General features: G+C 41.8%; 2 protein-coding genes across 8 annotated transcripts in view; one reads left to right on the top strand and one right to left on the bottom strand.

Annotated features, from left to right (window-relative positions):
- Window positions 1-1,598: 1,598 nt before the first annotated feature.
- Window positions 1,599-9,425, bottom strand: ERI2 (ERI1 exoribonuclease family member 2). Of its 5 annotated transcripts, none has more exons than XM_072982548.2 (9): window positions 9,319-9,425; window positions 8,541-8,611; window positions 8,370-8,453; window positions 7,077-7,204; window positions 6,753-6,909; window positions 5,196-5,296; window positions 3,848-3,929; window positions 3,530-3,618; window positions 1,599-3,347 (listed from the first exon to the last, which is right to left on the bottom strand). In XM_072982548.2, exons 4-9 carry the CDS (start codon window positions 7,161-7,163, stop codon window positions 2,064-2,066), a joined length of 1,800 nt encoding a protein of 599 aa, XP_072838649.2. In that variant the 5' UTR covers window positions 7,164-7,204; window positions 8,370-8,453; window positions 8,541-8,611; window positions 9,319-9,425; the 3' UTR covers window positions 1,599-2,063. The 5 variants fall into 5 exon arrangements, with proteins under 5 accessions (XP_072838649.2, XP_072838648.2, XP_078237356.1 ...); XM_072982547.2 differs by lacking the exon at window positions 9,319-9,425 and adding an exon at window positions 9,131-9,267; XM_078381230.1 differs by lacking the exon at window positions 3,848-3,929 and having other exon boundaries at window positions 9,319-9,424.
- The window catches only part of REXO5 (RNA exonuclease 5), a 39,910-nt gene continuing 33,201 nt past the window's right edge, over window positions 9,257-15,965 (top strand). For all 3 annotated transcript variants that reach the window (XR_012081724.2, XM_072982545.2, XM_072982546.2), the window contains exons 1-3: window positions 9,257-9,461; window positions 10,429-10,600; window positions 15,335-15,456. Coding sequence is in view for 2 of the 3 variants with exons in the window: in XM_072982545.2 (XP_072838646.2) it covers window positions 10,454-10,600; window positions 15,335-15,456 (269 nt within the window). In the remaining variant the exon portion in view is untranslated. The remainder of the gene's footprint in view (window positions 9,462-10,428; window positions 10,601-15,334; window positions 15,457-15,965) is intronic.

Raw genomic sequence — 15,965 nt, 5'->3', positions numbered from 1 at the left:
GCCATGAATCTGCAGGGAGCTAAAAGACAAAGCTGGACATGCAGTCAAAAACACCAGGTAATGCCTTCTTTCTAACCTTTTGAGGCAATGACTGAAAGATAAAATATATCTGGCAAAGCACATTTTCCTTGTGGCCAGCATTTTAATCTGATGCCTGCCAGCACAATGACGTAGCAAATTCTGAGCCACTGAAAAGTCAGAAGAGCGGATTGCAATGGTAAACAGGCTCCTCGCTGCCACATGTAAAGCAAAATGATGATTTAAAATACAGTTTGGCCAGTTTCTATTGCTGATTTCAACTAGAGTGATTCAATGAGACTTACGTAAGTGTTGATTTATCATTCAGCAGGTGATTCTGTGGGTCTGTGCATCCTTGGGACTACACAACAAGACAATGACCTGAGGCTGTACTATTTAAATGCATGTCCAAGTAGTCATTTCAGTATTCTAGATTAGGGCAGGCAACTTGTGGCTCCTTAGATGTTGGCAGATTCCAGCAGTCCCAACGAGCAGTAGAAAACGAGGAGAGTTGCAGTCCAACAACATCTAGAGTGTCAAACATTATTCACTTGTGTTCTAGAACAGCCATTCTTCACCTTTCTTTGGCCACAGCCATAAACCCACTATGAAAGAAATATAGGCCAGATCAGGATTTACAATATAGGTCACACAATTAACCTTATAAGAGTGTGTATGAAGAGATGTTTCCAGTCTGTGGCCCCCTTCAAATATGCCAGGGCCCCTTAGGGGGCCATATGTCCCTCATTGAGAATGGCTGTTCTAGAGCACCCATTCCCAACCTTGAGTCCCCGTATGTTCTTGGACTACAACACCCAGAAATCCTGGCCAGCACAGCAAGTGGTAAAGCAAGGTTCCCTCTAAGCTGCATGCACACCCAGAGTTGAGGTTTGTTTACTTTCCATTCCACCCCTGCACACACAGAGCAAGGCTCCTGTGCAGCAGGACAGAAACTTAGAGATAACTTTGTGGTAAAGGCTTCTGGGAGTTTTAGTCCAAGAACATCTGGAGAACAAAGGTTGGCAACCACTGTTCTAGAGCGGTGATCACCAACCTTGGGCCTCCAGATGTTCTTGGACTACACCTCCCAGAAGCCTTCACCACCACCTCTGCTGGCCAGGATTTCTGGGAGTTGAAGTCCAAGAACATCTGGAGGCCCAAGGTTGGAGTCTACTGTTCTAGAGAGTTTACTGATGACTTTCTCTTTTAGAAAACTAAGCTACACTCAGTGTGGTTTAGGAAATCTCTGCTCACCATAACGCATCCACAGCTGGCTACAGCCCAATTTTGGTGAATGGCTCCATCTCTGTTGACTGCAATGTGGCCAAGCCTACGTAACATTACTATGTACACTCTAGAAACGGGCAACACGGAATTGTTGATAAAAGAACCACAGAAATAAGAGAGGGGGCGTTTAAATCACCTGAGCACAACTCAGTCTTTAAATTCTTTCTCAAGCGCTATGGCAATATAAACAACTGAACAAAAAATTGCTGAAAAAGAACATCACAACAATGAAAAGGTTGCCAGTTTTACTTTGTTGTTTAAACTGCTTTGTTGAAGAAGTCAGACAGCAAATATTCAGGGATTTTGTGGTACTTTTATTTTATTTCACCAGTGGTCAAGTCTTTTGCTTTAAAAAAGTTAAAACCATGTTACTTTACATATCATTTCTTAAAAATACAGACAACTGCAAATGTGTGTTCAGCTAGAATAATCTATTATCTAGTAACGGCAGTGTGTCTTTATATAAAAGGCATACAAAAGATCAAAATGTGCAACCTTGATTTGTAGAAGGAACACATTTACAAAAGGCTATAAAAGAGCAGCTCTTCACATTAGCTCTCAGAATTCTGTTCAACCCTTTTTACATGATGGATATCTCACCAAATCCCTCCCCCAAACATTTTGTTTCTTGATTTTTGCTTTGGCAGCTTCATACACAATAATTTGCAGAAATACGATGATGCAATGTCAAACAACCTCTCTGATTTAGAGAGATATGAGCTGATTGTTCCCCAATAAAGAACTTAAAGAAGGTTGTGCTAGGTTCTCATAGAAGGTCGGAGACCCAGGTGCCTCTTTTGAGAATTTCCTGAAGAACTGCAACTAGTTCTAGGACAAAAGAGCCCTCTGACATTTGAAGTCGAAGGAGAAGTAAGTTTCTCCTTTAGGAGGCTATGCTCCCATTTGAAATAACCACAGCTCTTTTTGCTCCCCTCCTGTTTTCCAACCGGGCAGCTATAGAATATTTTGCCATGATTGGGGCCACCATTTGAAACACTGAGCCTTCTCGCTCTTCGGCCACATTTACACAACGGAGGGGTCACTCGCCCAGTTTCGGTAGTCCTTAAAGATTGGTTTAAGTTGACCGAGGATTTCAAAACAGTGAAAGACACCTCATGCAAACTTGAATTACAAGATGAAGTAGTATCTTTATCTTCGTATACTGCAAAGGGTACTTTTTTTGCTGGAGGAAGATATTTTGGACTGGAAGGTTTCCTCTTAGGAGCATCCGATGAATGTGCAAAGAGATTTTTGCAATTTGAGGCATCAGCAGAAGAAATATTTGCCTTTGGGGGAGGGAGCTTAAACTCAGAAGAATTAGAAAACTTACTTGAGCCCATCCCTGTATCATAGATAGTAGTATCAGGGCTTCTGTACTGAATAGATTTTGGCGTCTCCATATTTAACACATCTTCACTAACACTTTCCGATGCTGAATTCATGACTTTTGAGTGATTCATCTCCATTCTTTCTCCCGCCATTAATAAAGTCTCGTTGTTTAGGTCAGTCATCAAATTCGAAGATTCTGAACTTTGATCATCTTGTGATTCAGATATTAATGGCACATCCTCCCAGTCAGCCAACATTGATAAACAATCAGAAGTGGTGCTTATGTCTATATTGGAAATATTGACAGTGGAAATAACAGTAGGGACCAAAACCAGCCCTGGCTTGTCTGCTGAAACATTTGAAATCAGATGTTCATTTTTTAGCCCATTCTGGATGTTCAAAGAGTTAGAGGAGGAAGGCTGAAAATGGCCAAGAGAAGACTTTTGCTTTCCAGCATAGAGATTCAAGCAGCTTGGGACCAGATCATGCTCGTTTGCCTTGGTTTTTGAGAGAACGTGGGTATCCCCACGTAAACGCACAGGAGCGAGCATTTGCTGTTGATTTTCTTTGTTATTTTTCATTTCTGTGGCAACTTCATCTTTTCTGTTCTTCTCTAAACATGACGTTTCTGCCCCATCCTTGCTTCCCAAAAGTGGGCCAGATGTAGCTTTCAAACTCAAAAATCTGGCAATAGAATTCTTTGGGGGAGGCACCTAAAGATTTGATAAACAAGTGGCGTGATTGTGGGAACCAGTGAAAAAGGATGTCAAGAGCAAGTGAGAAAAAGATTGTCTCAGAATCCATCCAGATGAAATCCAAGTTTAAGTCTGTTGCAATAAATGGCTACTTGGCTTACGTTCTTCAGTTAGATGTGCGAAGGAGAAAAACCACTGACCTTATCCAATGATTTAGTGATTTTCATCACACACCCATCACGGATCATCCTCCAAGCAAGGCGAGCAGTATTCCGGGAATCATCCATACCTTGGGAAAGCAGAAGTTCAAAGGTTGTAGATCTAGTCGTGCACATATTTAAAGGAATAATGAGTAAAACACAGCATAGGAAACTAAAGGAGTAGATGAATCTAGTCATGGTGAAAAGGGTCCCAATTATTTATTGTTACTGGCATACTGACAGTCTCAATATATAAACATTGCCTTCTCAATATATAAACATGGCCAAGTTATATGAGAAGGAATGAAACCAACTCACCAGAATGCTCCCGTCCTGCAAATACAATCCCTACATCCTGCAGAGCATTATTTAACCCTTGAGGCTTCCTAGAATAAAAGAGCTAAGAGAAAAAAGGAATGTTCCTGCTCCCATTACTGAATATTTATTAAACAGAAAATGCATCAGTACAGTAAGTAATATTTACCATTGGTTTTATGTATTATATACATTACAAACATATCAAGACAAAACAAATTCCAGAGCCTTTAAAATTACGGATTAAAACTCCCACAGCTCCTCATGCTAGTTGGAAGATTGTTGTTCAAAAAGGTAATTTCTTCTAGCTCTGCAAAATATGTCAATTAATATATCAACAGTATCTAATTATAACAGCTTGATACTACTCTAACTGCCATGGCTCCATCTTATGGAATTCTGGGAAATTCTCAGCTAGAGAACTCTAGTGTGCTCCCTAGAATAACAGGTGAAAATTCTGAGCACCTCATCAGACTACAAATCCCAGGATTCCATAAGCTACATCCATGACAGTTAAAGGTGTATCGTCTAAAACTATGCATTATAAATACAGTACACTGAGTGTCTTTCTCTAACCAATGGGCTATCTCTAAAATGTCCTATGGCATGATTTGGATTTCTGAATTGAGTAGGGGGTTCGACTAGATGGCCTTATGGACCCCTTCCAACTTCTATGATTCATATCCTTCTATGATGGGAAGCAAGCAAAAAAGAAATCTAAATCTGCTTCAATTAGATGCGACACACACACACACACACACTTACACCGACACAGACGGAGTCAGCTGACACCCACTGAACTGTGGGAACCATTTTGACAATTTGGTATGTGTCTGAATTGTTTTATTGTGAACACATTGATACAATGTTATTTTATTTATGAAACAGGAAGCCCTTATTTGCTTTTTTTGAAAGAACTTGCTTCCTTAAAAGGAAGGGTATAAATACTTATTTCTTTCAAAAAAAAAAAGGCTCCATGGATGAGTCAGATAAACCCTAATCCCTATTCCCCTATAAATCAGCAATGAGGAACACAGTAATGAACAGAACAAAGAAAAGGAAACGAAAAGGGAGAAAAAAGTGCTGGTCTTTGCCCTGAATGAATTCAATTCAAGGGGAAAAATGTCAGGAAGTCAAGCAGAAGCAAACACAACAGTGTTACAAGCTGTACAGAAATCTACTGAAGCCTTTTTTTTCCATACATTTCATCTGATGTAGTTTGATAAGACAGGATTCCAGTTACACCATGAATAATATATTACAGTAAAGAAATGAAGTAACTCAGCTTGCAAAACATTACCTACATAACAATTACAGCCACACCATTGTTTCATTTTCCTAGGATTCTCACCTTGTAAGTTGCCCGGAGGTCAATCCAAGAGTTTAAAATGGCAGGCTTTCGTAACTGTTTTCGTTTACATTCATAGTGCAAGCAAACTCCCAGGTCCCAATCTATTCAGGAAACAAACACTGAAGTCACTCTTACATCCTTTAGGCTTATCAGGCAAAAGCCAAAGGAACAAAACTAAACAAAAATATGTGGCACCTTAAAGACCATTATATTTTAATGTAAGCTTCCATGTCAGACTTATTGAAACTGAATGAAATTTTGGGTGAAACATCAGTTTTTCAAGTAGAATATTCATTGGCTACATGCAATAATCAGGCCTATATTTCCTTTAGGATTCAATTGTAAAAATTCCTCCAGGAGACAGAAAACAGACACCAGGTCTGAGCAAAGATAGGAGTGGGGGGGCAGGGAGAAAGAAAAGAGAGAAAGGATGTGTGTGGGGGGGTGTTGAAGACTTGTCTCTCTCCCCCACCACCCTCACCATCTCCAACTGCAATCCAGCAGTTGTGATGATTAAGGAACAGAGACTTCTTTCTGCAACTATGGCTCTCAGCAAATAACTTTTGGTCCTGGCTCCTCTATTCCAGTGGTTCTTAACCTTTGTTACTCGGATGTTTTTGAACTGCAACTCCCAGAAACCCCAGCCAGGACAGTTGGTGTGAAGGCTTCTGGGAGTTGCAGTCCAAAACTCCTGAGTAACCCAAGGTTAAGAACCAGTGCTCTATTCCACAGTAGCTGGGCAAGTGGGTAAGACTGCAACATTCCTTACCCAACCGCAGATTTGCCAGCTGCGACTGGTGCATATTCCAGTTGCCTGACGTAAACAGTCCTTGTCGAAGAAATTACCACTTGGCAATAGCTGACTCATGTTTATCATGTTTAGGAGGTGGAGGTAAGGCTGTAAATTTGTGTTTTGCAGAGTACAAAATTTAAATTATGATTAAGGCACAGCATATTTAGGAAGAACCATGGCCGGGCAGAGATTTATCTACATTTTTCGACATCCAAGCCGATTGTTCTGCTCAGAAAAGAGACAGAGGCAACCTGAGAAGGACAAGGGAGACTTCAGCACAGAGTAAGGCTCATCCTACTAAGCTCAACCCCACCGCATACACTGTAGTTCCTTGCCAACAGCACAGAAAAATTCACAAGATCACAGCTTTAGAAAGTGCCACAATTTCAATTAACCAGAAGACTGATGGAAGAGCAACAGAAGTCAATAAATACACTGCTTATTAGAGAGAGAACAGAACAGACTGCAACATCTACATGAAAGGAAAGTCACTCCTCACAAAAAGTTCAAACACTGATTAATATATCACTTCAAGCCAATAATGTAACCATGAAATTACTAGAGACTATATAGGGATGGAGAATATGTAGCCCTCTAGATGCTGCTTGACTGCAACTTCTTTCACCCTTCATAGCTGGATATGACTAATGAGATTTGCAATTAACACCTGGAGAGCTACACATTACCCACCTTTGCATTAAGGGTTTTGTTTCAGGGTGCGATAACCAGTTTGTTTCATTTTTTTAAAAAGACACTTGAATTACCTGACCATGTCACAAAAGCACACAATTGGCCTTCTGAAGCAGCACCACTTGAATGACTGGAGCTGAAAATAATGTTCTTCTCCGTTTGCAACTTTTGAATCCACTTGGAAAACTGAGATAAACAGATACGCAGAGGGACTCCTTCATCAACTTGGTTCTTAACAGAAAATAAAAACTACATTTAAGTACCATTGGCAGAACTTACAGCCTCACTGCACACACATCCTTAACAAAATTCTTTGCTAGACATAGGCAATAATATTAATGCAGTTTTAGACTAAATGAACATGTGTGCCATTTCAAAACCGAAATATGAAATGGTACCTGTGTTATGCCAGTTAGTTCAGTGCAAAACTCAGAGAGAATTGGATGTTCCTGAGGCTGGACATATGCATGAAATTCAGATTCCATCTCTCCATTTGAGGTATTTAATAAAACTGCTGGAAATTCAACTACCAAAAGAAAGGACAATTAGTTTTATAAATACTTCCAATTCACTTTAAAATTAAGCTAAAATTTATTTGAACGTAAAACTGTTTAAGTGATACCGCTTTACATATTCTAGAGCAGGTATAGTTAAGAAGAGTGTGAAGATTTGGATTCAAATTTCCATTCAGCTGTGGCCTTATCCAGTCATTAACTCTCAGCCTGTTCTATCTCATTGGAAGTAAATAGAAGAAAACAAGTGAGGGGAGGGGGAAGAATGAACTATGCATATCCCATTGAGTTCTTTTAAGAAAGGAAAAATAAAAATTCAACAAGAATGATGTTCATTGGTTGACCTTGAGCCAGTCATTCTCAGCTTCACCTACCATGCCAGGATTATATAAAGTCTCTACTGTTTATATGTGACATGAAAAATTCAGTAAGGTTTGAAGTGTACAATAAAAATACAAAGCCATATCTTAAGAGCAAGCCATCTATAAGCCATTATATTAGGACTGTTCTCAAACAGGGATCCCTGAAAGTTAAAAGTTAAAAGAGTCATCCATCTCTTTATCTTGGTCACGGCAGTTTCTAGTCGATGTAACAAAAGAATGGCCTTCTCTGATACAGTTCAGTTAACAGTACGATATAGCTCATTAAAAATCAGCTAGATATACAGAAAAACATAATCCACCCAGGCTTCCTCAGATCCTGTCTTGTCAAAGGGGAGAGGGTATTCTTAAGAGGAGAACATACATCTCTGTTTCTTTCTCCCACCATGCTAAGATCTTCTGTCACCCTAAGTAAATTGCTCTACTTTTATACACACCATTTTGCCAATCAGGGGCTGCCACATTCCCCTCAATATCAAGTCTGTGTGCACCCCGAACATGCACAGAGTCTGCTCTGCAATATAAAGGAAACGGGAGAAACTACAATTCTTGCTGTCTTTTGTCTGTACACAGAAAGGAATGGGTGGCACTGAAATACATAATGCAGCTAAATGGCCTTTTCCAGCACTTTACATAAATTGAACATATAGATGCTTATGTCTTACACAAAGAATTCAGGTTAGGGAGGCTGGACATTAAATGCAAGTAAGTTGCCAAAACCACACTTAACTGTAATATTTCATTGTTATTCTCCCAATGTAACCTGAAGCAACTCCCCAAATTCTAAATTTCTACTTACTTATTTCTTGAGTGTAACATTTCCTGTTATCATTCCAGCATGTAGATTCGAAGTCAATGACAATTAAATAGCTGAATAACTGCCCTGAAACAACAAAGGCATTGTGAGATGCTATTATTTAAAATAGAAAGATAGTAACTTTTGCTTTGTTAAAGAGATAACCAGACTCACGTAGTTTGGGTCTATCACGACTTTGGTCACTGAGTGATGTCTTGGAAAGTCTTCTAATAATGCCAAGCTGTCTGTAAAAACATAAACAAATAAACTAGAATAATAGGTCTTAACAAAAGAGCACGCTGGAAAAATCACTCTAGACCAGGCTGGGCAACTTGTGGCTTTCCAGATGTTATTGGACTAAAAGTTCCAGCACACCATACTGTTATTTATAGCGGCCAGGGGTGATGGGACTTGTAGTCCAACAAAATCTGGAAAGTGACACGTTGCCCGCCCTTTCCTTTAGAAAGAACACTGACCATCGTAGTTTTGCCTTGCTATTTAGAGAGGTTGGAAGTCTCTCCTTTTCCATTATTTTATTTATTGCCTAACTGATCTCCAGCCATTCAGAGGCGCAAAGAGAAAGGCGAGGCTGGTTCACCCACCCTCTCCTCGGGCAACCCCATTTTCAGCCAGGAGCTCTCTCTTGGGCCACAACGGTGGTTCCCAACCTTGGCTAACCCGGGTGCTCTTGGACTGCCACTCCCAGAAGCCTCCCCCCCCCCAAATAGGCTACAAACAGAGGGAGGCCCTGTGCTAGGCCTTACCTGGCCAACCGCTTCGTCGCCATAGCTACGGCTCCCCCACCCCCACGTGACCCGGCCAGCTAAGCGACCATCTTTCCCTTCCACCTATCGCTGTCCGTTTCAAACAGTCCGCCACTCCGTGGCCCCGCCCCTTATCGATGGCATCGGAGGATCGTCTGCCAAGGTCTGCTCCCTCGACCCTCGCTAACCTTTTGTTGGGGCAGCCTCCTCCATCTTCTGCTCGACTTTACGGGCCTTTCCCTCTTAGGCCGTAGAGGACGATTGCCGAGCCACGCTTTTCCTCGATGAGAGGCATTGCCCTGCATCATTCCAGGAAACCTTAGCAAGCAAGGTAAGTTATTTTATTTTATTTTCCGGTGGTCTTCATTCTGTCCTTGGCTTTTCTATATTCCTGGAGGACGAGGAAAGGAAGGAACTCCCCTTAGGGGGCAGGAGAGAAAGTCCCATAAAAAACCCTCATGCACGTGTGCGTGCTCACACACGTGTGTGCAAAGCTCTCACCATTTCACAAACGGAAACCGGGACTTCCTTGTAAATCTCTGGCTCCTCACTTTGAGAATCAGCTTGACTCCCTCGCCCCAGCCCCTATGAAGCGTGGCTCAACATCCTGCCTTCCTTTCTGTATTCTCCTGATTTTGGCTTGGGCTCCACTCCTGTGAATTTCTAGGTGGTTATAATCATGAGGAATCTTGTGATATTTTAAAGCTAAGCACATTTTATTTGGTAGAGTTCGGCAGAGTTACATCTTTTCAAAAATAAAATACCAGAATACCCCAACCTGCACCACCATGTTGGCTGGCTGCGAGGGATTGTGGGAATTGCTCCCTAAAAAATCATCTTCGCCAGGCTCTGTTGTTAGCTGCCATCAAGTCATTTCTGAATTCTGGTGACACTAGGAATTAGCAATCTGCAAAGGACCCTATCATTAACAGCTATGCTCAGATCTTACCAAGGTCAGACTGTGGATCCTTTATTGAGTCAATGCATCTTACCTTCATTCTTCCTCTTTTCCTACTGCATTTAACTTTTTCCAGTCATTGGCCAAAATCTTGTTGTTTAGTATATCGAATTGCACTGGAGCCAGCCCAATGAATCCATGGGTATTTGGTAAATGAGCTCTGTTGAGCTCCATTGATTCAGATGGGATTTACTTTAGCATAATAAATCATCATCAGTTAGAGTAAGTCCATTTGAATCAATGGATCAAATGGAAAACTGGTTGGTGGGACAATAAATGGCACAATGCAACCGTTCAGTTTTGGTTCCATTTGTTTTACAAATTCTTTCTTTGTTGACAGACACAGTCTACTTTAAGCAAATACAATGGCTACAGCAACACAAGTAATTAAAAATAAAAGGAAGCATGAAGGGAATGAAAATGGAGAGACGCTCCAGAAGATCAACAAGAAGAGGAAAATTTTTCAGGGCGACGGTTGCCAAAAGGAGCAGAATGCGGCAGTATTAAGTAAAGTAGGTGCTTATGGGCTAATTATTGTGAATGAGCCATAGTTCTGAATATAAGGTCTTAAAGTTTGCTTCCAGAATTATTAAGTAAAGGTAAAGGTTCCCCTTGACAGTTTTTGTCCAGTCGTGTTCGACTCTAGGGGGCGGTGCTCATCCCCGTTTCCAAGCCATAGAGCCAGCGTTTTGTCCGAAGACAATCTTCCATGGTCACATGGCCAATGCGACTTAGGAACGCTGTTACCTTCCCACCGAGGTGGTCCCTATTTATCTACTTGCATTTGCATGCTTTTGAAGCGCTAGGTTGGCGGGAGGTGGGACAGGCGACGGGCGCTCACTCCGTCGCATGGATTCGATCTTACGACTGTTTGGTCTTCTGACCATGCAGCACAGGCTTCTGCGGTTTAGCCCACAGCGCCACCATGTCCCTTCCAGAATTAGTAACTCAGTATAAAAAGTACATGAGAGCTACGCTGCTTTGGGAATTCTGAGATTTTACTCCAAGACAAATCTGTACTCCTCCAGGGTAGGGCAATATTTTTCAGGTTTTGTATATATGTCTCCAGAAGTATAACCTGGCGGTGAAACACCCTACCCAAAGTGCTTCATTGACACAGATCTTGTGTTCTTCCATGTCAAGTAGAAGTCCTTTTTCCCCCTTAGGAATTAGTGGTTTGGTATTTGGAGTGGACGTGGTGGCGCCCCGGATTAAACCGCAGAAGCCTCTGTGCTGCAAGGTCAGAAGACCAAGCAGTTGTAAGAGTGAATCCACGTGATGGAGTGAGCTTCCATCACTTGTCCCAACTCCTGCCAACCTAGCAGTTCAAAAGCATATAAAAATGTGAGTAGATAAATAGGTACCACCACGGTGCGAAGGTAACAGTGTTCCGTGTCTAGTTGCGCTGGCCATGTGACCACGGAAACTGTACGGAGAAACGCTGGCTCTACGGCTTGGAGATGGGGATGAGCACCGTGCCCTAGACTCAGACATGACTGGACTAAATGTCAAGGGGAACCTTTACCTTTACCTATTTGGAGTTTTGGTGGTGGTGGCTTGAAAAAAAAATCCTGAGATTTTTTTTTAAGTGCTTAAAATATTTTGTAGTCTATTGTTGCATTGATTTTATTATGCCACATTTTTTTTATTTTGTATCTTTTATTTTGATTTCATTTATCCCATTTATTAATATTTTAATATTTTAAGGCTTTGCTGAACCATGCAGAGAGCTTTGCTACTGCGCAACAATACTGCTCTAACAAGCCAACTCAGAGACATCTCTTGATGGCTTGTAATCAAAAAGTGGCTCACTGATAGGGTTATTCAGGATGTAGAATTGGACTTAGGTCAGAGGTGCATGCAAGACAAAGTTTGACATACCTGCTGTTGAGTGTTGAGAGCCAGTGGACAGAGTGCAGCACGAGAACTCTGGGGACCTGAGTTCAAATCCCCAACCAGCCATGGAAATTTACAGGGAGTGGTGCTGGTAAAATCAGCTCTTTAAATATCTCACATACCTTGGAAACTCTATTAGGGTTGCCATAAGCTGACAATGGCACAAAACTTGATGGCACATAACATCACTTCTTCTGTGGGCAATCAGGGGCTGTGCAGCTTGCCCAAGTCTACACAGGCTGGCCCTTCTCCTGGGACACAGAAGAACTAAACTCTCAACCCTCTGTCTCTGCAGCCAGGTAGTCAACACACTCAACTATCCAACCAGCTACAGTTAGATTGGTGTGTGAACTTATGCGCATTCAAGTCAGAACTGACTTACAGCAACCCAAATAGCGCTCACAAAGTAAGTGAGATATTTAAGGAGTGGTTTTATCAGTTCCACACTCTCAGTGAGCTTCCATGGCTGGGAAGATTTGAACCCAGGTCTCCTAGTCCGTCACTCTGTCCTACTGAACCACATGCGTACGCAAGAGTGATTAGGGAAGCAGGAGAAGAAGGTCTGCCAGCCATCTGCTACATCCCCCCCCGCCCCCAATTTGTCCTCTCGTATGTGGGTGAGTGGCCAGGCACAGGCACAGAGTCTGGAAAACTGCACCACTGCACCTACAGTGCTTTGCAATAGAAATATGGGCAATGCCTGTGCCTAACAGGTTGGTCTTCCATAGTAACTAAGTCTTAGGGAATTCTACACACTGTGATTTTTTTTTTTTTTTAAAAAAGGATTATCAGTTCTCAGGCTATGTAGAAACAAAACTTGCAAGTCTTAAGGTGTCACAAGTCTCTCTGTTGTTTTTGGTGCAAGTGACTTAACCCCTCCTAACCCTGTAGCCTGGGAAATTTATTTTAAGGTGAACATAGGAGACGGTGGAAATAGACCGTTTCAGAGGCAGCCAACACCGTTTCCTGGTTTGGAGGCTAAACAGAATTCTGGCTCCAAAAAAGGCAGCTTTCCCAAACTGGCAAAATGCTCGGAATACCAGTTGCCTAGAAGGGCCAAGAAGGCTGTCACTCTTCACACTGTCCTGGTGGGCTTCCCAAAAGACCTCTTGCTGGTCTCGGTGGGAAGCAGGCGGCTATCTCTGGAGAGCCTTTGGTTTGATCTCGTAGGGCTCCTCTTGTCAAAAGGCCGGATTATATCAGGGGAGGGTGCCATCAGCGAGAGGCCCCACCGATGATGTGTTAGGGTGTATGGCCACCAAGTGGACTGAGAACTGCACCAAGAGCCCAATTGAATTAGACCAGAGGCAAATCTAGTCTACTTCTTGTTGTAGACACCGGATGGTCAGGAGAAGCCCATGAAGATGGCCCTCTGTTTTGGTTGCTTCCAGCCCCACTGGTGGTCAGAAGCCATGTGAAGGTAACACATAGACATTGTGACTTGTAGCCATTGACCACCATATCCTCCATAAACTGGTCTAATGTCTACTTAAAGCCATCTCCTTTAGTGGCCCTCCCAGCTTCCTGTAGAAATTAACTTCATAGTTTTAACTGTGTTTTAAGCAGTGGTGCAGGATTGAAGCCCGAGCCATCTGTGCCATCATGTGTCACCATCCTCCCTAGGTTTCCCTGTTTGGGTTCAGCTCTAGCCATCCCAGTAATTGCAAAAAGTACAGATTTTCCCAGTAACAGGATATTGTTGCAAGCTGTGTCTGTCAAAATGCACAGTACTGCATTTTTCCGTGTATAAGACTATATTGTGTCTAAAATCTTTTGACTAAAAATTGAGGCTCGTCTTCTACACGGAAGTAAACTGAGGAGAGAACAAAAACAAGTGGAGGGGAAAGCAGGGATCAAAGCAATCCTGCAGCACTTTGATCCCTTTCCCCCTGCACTTGCTAAGCCCCACTTATTTTTCTTAATTTTGGATTAGAAAAGTGGGGTGGGTGGGTTATACATGGGGGCATCTTATATGTGGAAAAATATGGTATGTATTTTAGCTTCGACCGGGCAATGAAGCACCACTAATATCACAAAAGTCCTGTTCCTTATTTGCTAATATGGACCAAATTAGCTGCCTGCATGTTTGGACTCTTCTTTTGAGAAGTGGTAACTATGGGACCGGTTGTGATGGACATCTGCACTTCTTAAATTTATCACGATAACACTGGTTTTATGAAGTCCTGTTTCCTTTTATGGGACCTACATCCTCCAACATTCAACTTTGTTAGAAAATTCTGTGTTCTACTTTGAGGGGAAACAATTATCTATTTTGCCCACACATTTACCTGTTTTATTTCTTTTTTAAATAGAGTAGCCTCAGACATTGCAACCTATCCTCACAGGGCAGTGGCTGTATTCACTTGACTATCCCCATCTTTCTTTCCTCATAAACAATTTGTTTTCTTGCTGTAATGATCAGAACATAACCAGATCTTTCTCTTTTGTGGAAACAATACTGGCTCGTCTAAATTCTGCAAGTAAAAAAAAAAATAGTTTCTGACTCTTGTGGTAACAAAGATGAGGTTGAAAACATATTAGCAAAGATCTGAAAGGTCACTCTGCAATCCTTTTTTTTTCCTTTGTTTAATTTGTACAAAACTAAAATTGCAAATTAAAATGATCAAGAAGTTTAGCAAATGGTATGCAGGAAAATGAGGAGAGGGGAACCTGGCTATTATGACCTTTTTCTTTCTAAACACATATTGCAGGTTTTCAAAGCCTGTCTTTGTTTTCTACAGAGTTGGAATCATTAATTCCAGACAGATTTTTTGCAAATGACCCGTCCCGACTGCAGCTGCTTGGCATTTACTGTGTTTATGTAAATAGCTTCCAAGTGATGTTCAGTTATGCAAAACCAAGATACAGCGCCTTAGCTGTGTCTCTCTCTTCATGGTGCATTTTGTGAATTTTTTTTTTAAAAAAAAGAAATAAAAATTAGGGGGAAAATATTCTCCTCCTGGGTTTCATTACTTATAATAGTATGTCTGGTCCTAGAACCAGCTGTGTAAATCAGTGGGTGGAAAACTTTGAAAGGGCTAGGGATCAACTTCCATAACCTATTAATGTTGTGCCACCCCTGAAAATGAACAACGATAAAGAAAAATGAAAAGCAGAAGCGACTGGATGACCATTTGCAGCTCGAGTTGATTTGTTTTTCAATTTTGAGTACTTTGCAGGTTTGAGGGAGACAGGCAAAGCACAAAACTGCCGTTCCTGGAGCACCCCTGTAGCCACGGAGTGGAGAAAGGCTTTTCGTTTGGCAGCGTTATAGTGAGCAGGAGGTGGAGAGCCACAAGAATTGGCTCGGAGGTGTAAATAATCGTGAACCCAGTTTTTTTTTTTCTCAGGAAAAGAAACCCCGCTTGTCTGTTGCCACGTTTGGGAAAGGCTGTGAAATCGACTATGACCAATTATTTGAATTCCTCACATACTCTGCTCTAGGAAAACGATGTGGAGCAACACAGCCCAGGTAGAGCTTCTATCTGCATTGGTAAAGCAGTCTGTTCTCCACATTCAGTGGAAGGGAATTTAATAATAATTAAAATCCTAGAAGTCCAGAGCTGGAAAGGGCCTTATGGAATATGGAGTTCAGCCTTCCTGTCAAGGAGGCCTAGTGAGGGAATTGAACTTCCAACCTCTGGCTCCGCAGCCTGATACCTAAATCACTGAGCTATCCAGCAGTTAAAGCTGCTTGTGGTGAACTCTTGTTTTCTGATGACCCATAAACATTTGCTGTTTATTTTAGTTTCAGAGCCAATGTGATGTAGAAGTTAGACCTGGAAAGGTTCTCGCTCAGATCCCCCCCTCCCTTAGTCACGAAGCCTGTTAGATCAGGTCTGGTTACAACAGAGATGGAAAGACTTGGATTTTTACGCAGAATCCATAAAACAAGATGATCTGTGGTGTTTTGAGAACAGTAGTCAGAAAAATTTGTGTTTCCAGGTTCTGGTCTGTCCAAAAACTGAGAAATAGGGTTGT

Source organism: Pogona vitticeps, chromosome 13 (assembly GCF_051106095.1).
Source record: "Pogona vitticeps strain Pit_001003342236 chromosome 13, PviZW2.1, whole genome shotgun sequence".
Taxonomy (NCBI): Eukaryota; Metazoa; Chordata; class Lepidosauria; order Squamata; family Agamidae; genus Pogona; species Pogona vitticeps.
This window is presented reverse-complemented; position numbering and strand designations above follow the sequence as displayed.

What these genes read in the sequence shown, in the direction of transcription:
- ERI2 (XM_072982547.2), bottom strand. Translation starts at nt 9,153, where the DNA reads ATGGCGACGAAGCGGTTGGCCAG. An exon ending in TGCTTTTGTGACATGGTCAG is followed by an intron (nt 5,297 to 6,752) that starts GTAATTCAAGTG and finishes TTTCCTGAATAG; the next exon opens with ATTGGGACCTGGGAGTTTGC. An exon ending in TGCAGGACGGGAGCATTCTG is followed by an intron (nt 3,619 to 3,847) that starts GTGAGTTGGTTT and finishes TGCTTTCCCAAG; the next exon opens with GTATGGATGATTCCCGGAAT.